Source organism: Limulus polyphemus, unplaced genomic scaffold, assembly GCF_000517525.1.
Source record: "Limulus polyphemus unplaced genomic scaffold, Limulus_polyphemus-2.1.2 Scaffold9226, whole genome shotgun sequence".
In the NCBI taxonomy this organism is placed as follows: Eukaryota; Metazoa; Arthropoda; class Merostomata; order Xiphosura; family Limulidae; genus Limulus; species Limulus polyphemus.
In genome coordinates this window covers 7,775-9,603 of record NW_013674836.1, presented here as the reverse complement: position 1 = coordinate 9,603, position 1,829 = coordinate 7,775, and the positions used below count along the sequence as shown (strand labels likewise).

The following is a 1,829-nucleotide window of genomic DNA, read 5'->3' as shown; positions in this document are numbered from 1 at the left end:
ATATCATGTTACTTTGTAATAATTCCATGAACTAATTAGGTATATCATGTTACTTGGTAATAAATCCATGAAATATTTAGGTATATCATGTTACTTGGTAATAATTCCATGAACTATTTAGGTATATCATGTTACTTGGTAATAATTCCATGAAATATTTAAGTATATCATGTTACTTGGTAATAATTCAATGAAATATTTAGGTATATCATGTTACTTGGTAATAATTCAATGAAATATTTAGGTATATCATGTTACTTGGTAATAATTCCATGAAATATTTAGGTATATCATGCTGCTTGACACTCACGTTAACTCAAGTTTGAAAACTTGACACTCATTCCACACACAGGCAAAACTTACCAAACACGGCAATATTTACTCACCCTCATCAACTGACTACAGTAGCAGGGCATGCAGTTACTGCATTACTCAAACTGTCAACTAAAAACTACAATATGTGGCAAAATTTCAACAGCTTGCCAACAGATGGCAAGTAGGATACAATCAGCATAGGTAGGGAATAATTTTCTTTGAACTATACATAACAAAAGTTTTGATTGAATAACTAAATAGTGAGTTCACTTTCCTTATTACTTGATAAACCTAGCTTTTCAATTGTAAAAATAACTTTCGTGACTACTTATCTTGTGAGTGAGTTAGAATAGGCAAATTGATTAAGTAGGAAACAACAGCAATCATTCAGCAACACAGCAGTCAAAATAAAGGCAGATGAGTCATAACAGAATATCCTGCAAGTGAACCTCTTAAGTCAAACACCTCATATCTAAGGTCTTAAAATAAAATTGAAAACTACAGTAAAGAATGGGAAAAAACAAAGTTTGTGGCACTGCAGGAAAAAAGGCTAGCTCCAAATCAGTGAACTATTCAATGTAACACATAACAAAACACATTGTTAAAGTTCCAATGTTAGCCAACAGATGGCACAGACAGTTTCTAATAGGGCTCGAGATATCACTGTTCAATAAATGATTCTATATAAAAAAGAATGAAACAATTCAGCTACCAGATAAAACTACTGCTAAAACTAAAAATATCACTGTTCAGAAAGTTAAAGTTAACAATATTAATAAATAACCAACCATGCAAGCTATTACTGAAAGCTGTCAACTTAAGCAAAATATCTAAACTTGTACTTAATCTATATATTAATTTCCTTTCTGCTTCACGATATTCTAAAATGTATAAAATATCAAAATCAGAGCAATTACTTAGAGCAAGAATATGAAATACTGTACTAGCTGTAAGTAAACTAAAAGATGACTTTATTGGTTTGAAACATACAAAACTGCTAACTTACCCCAAAGAAATAAACACTTTCGCAAGTTATAAAATTTACAAATTTTGTTAAGTTGAAGAAAACTCATCATCTTATGATATCTAACTCTTCCTAAATAGGATATAAAACTGATCGTAACTACCTGTAAGGTGGAAAATCTTTCTACACAAGTTAACAAACTTACCATAACTACTTCTCTGGTTGAAGCTTTTTCCACAAAGACTACATTCATATGGCTTTTCACCAGTGTGTGTGTACATATGAACCTTCAAACTGAACCTAGATTTAAACATCCGGCCACAAATGCTGCAGGTTACATCGGCTAAATTACTGATTCTTGGACGACTTCCTCGCTTCTTTGGTCCGTTGACAGCACTACTTAACCTTGTTTTTTCTAAATCATGAAACATGCTCATTTTAGCATCAGCTACATGAACTTTGAACAAGATTTGAATACGAAGATTTATTACTTATCTGTAAGGACTTTTTAAGATGCAAATTGAACTGAAACTATTATCTCTGTAGAATA

General features: G+C 31.4%; 1 protein-coding gene across 1 annotated transcript in view; it reads right to left on the bottom strand.

The window, feature by feature from the left end:
* LOC106475819 (zinc finger protein 35-like) overlaps positions 1 to 1,829 on the bottom strand; it is a gene marked incomplete at its 5' end in the record, with an annotated part of 12,152 nt that overhangs the window by 4,774 nt on the left and 5,549 nt on the right. Inside the window, one exon of the mRNA XM_022379841.1 lies at positions 1,485 to 1,694. Coding sequence (XP_022235549.1) covers positions 1,485 to 1,694 — 210 coding nt within the window. The remainder of the gene's footprint in view (positions 1 to 1,484; positions 1,695 to 1,829) is intronic.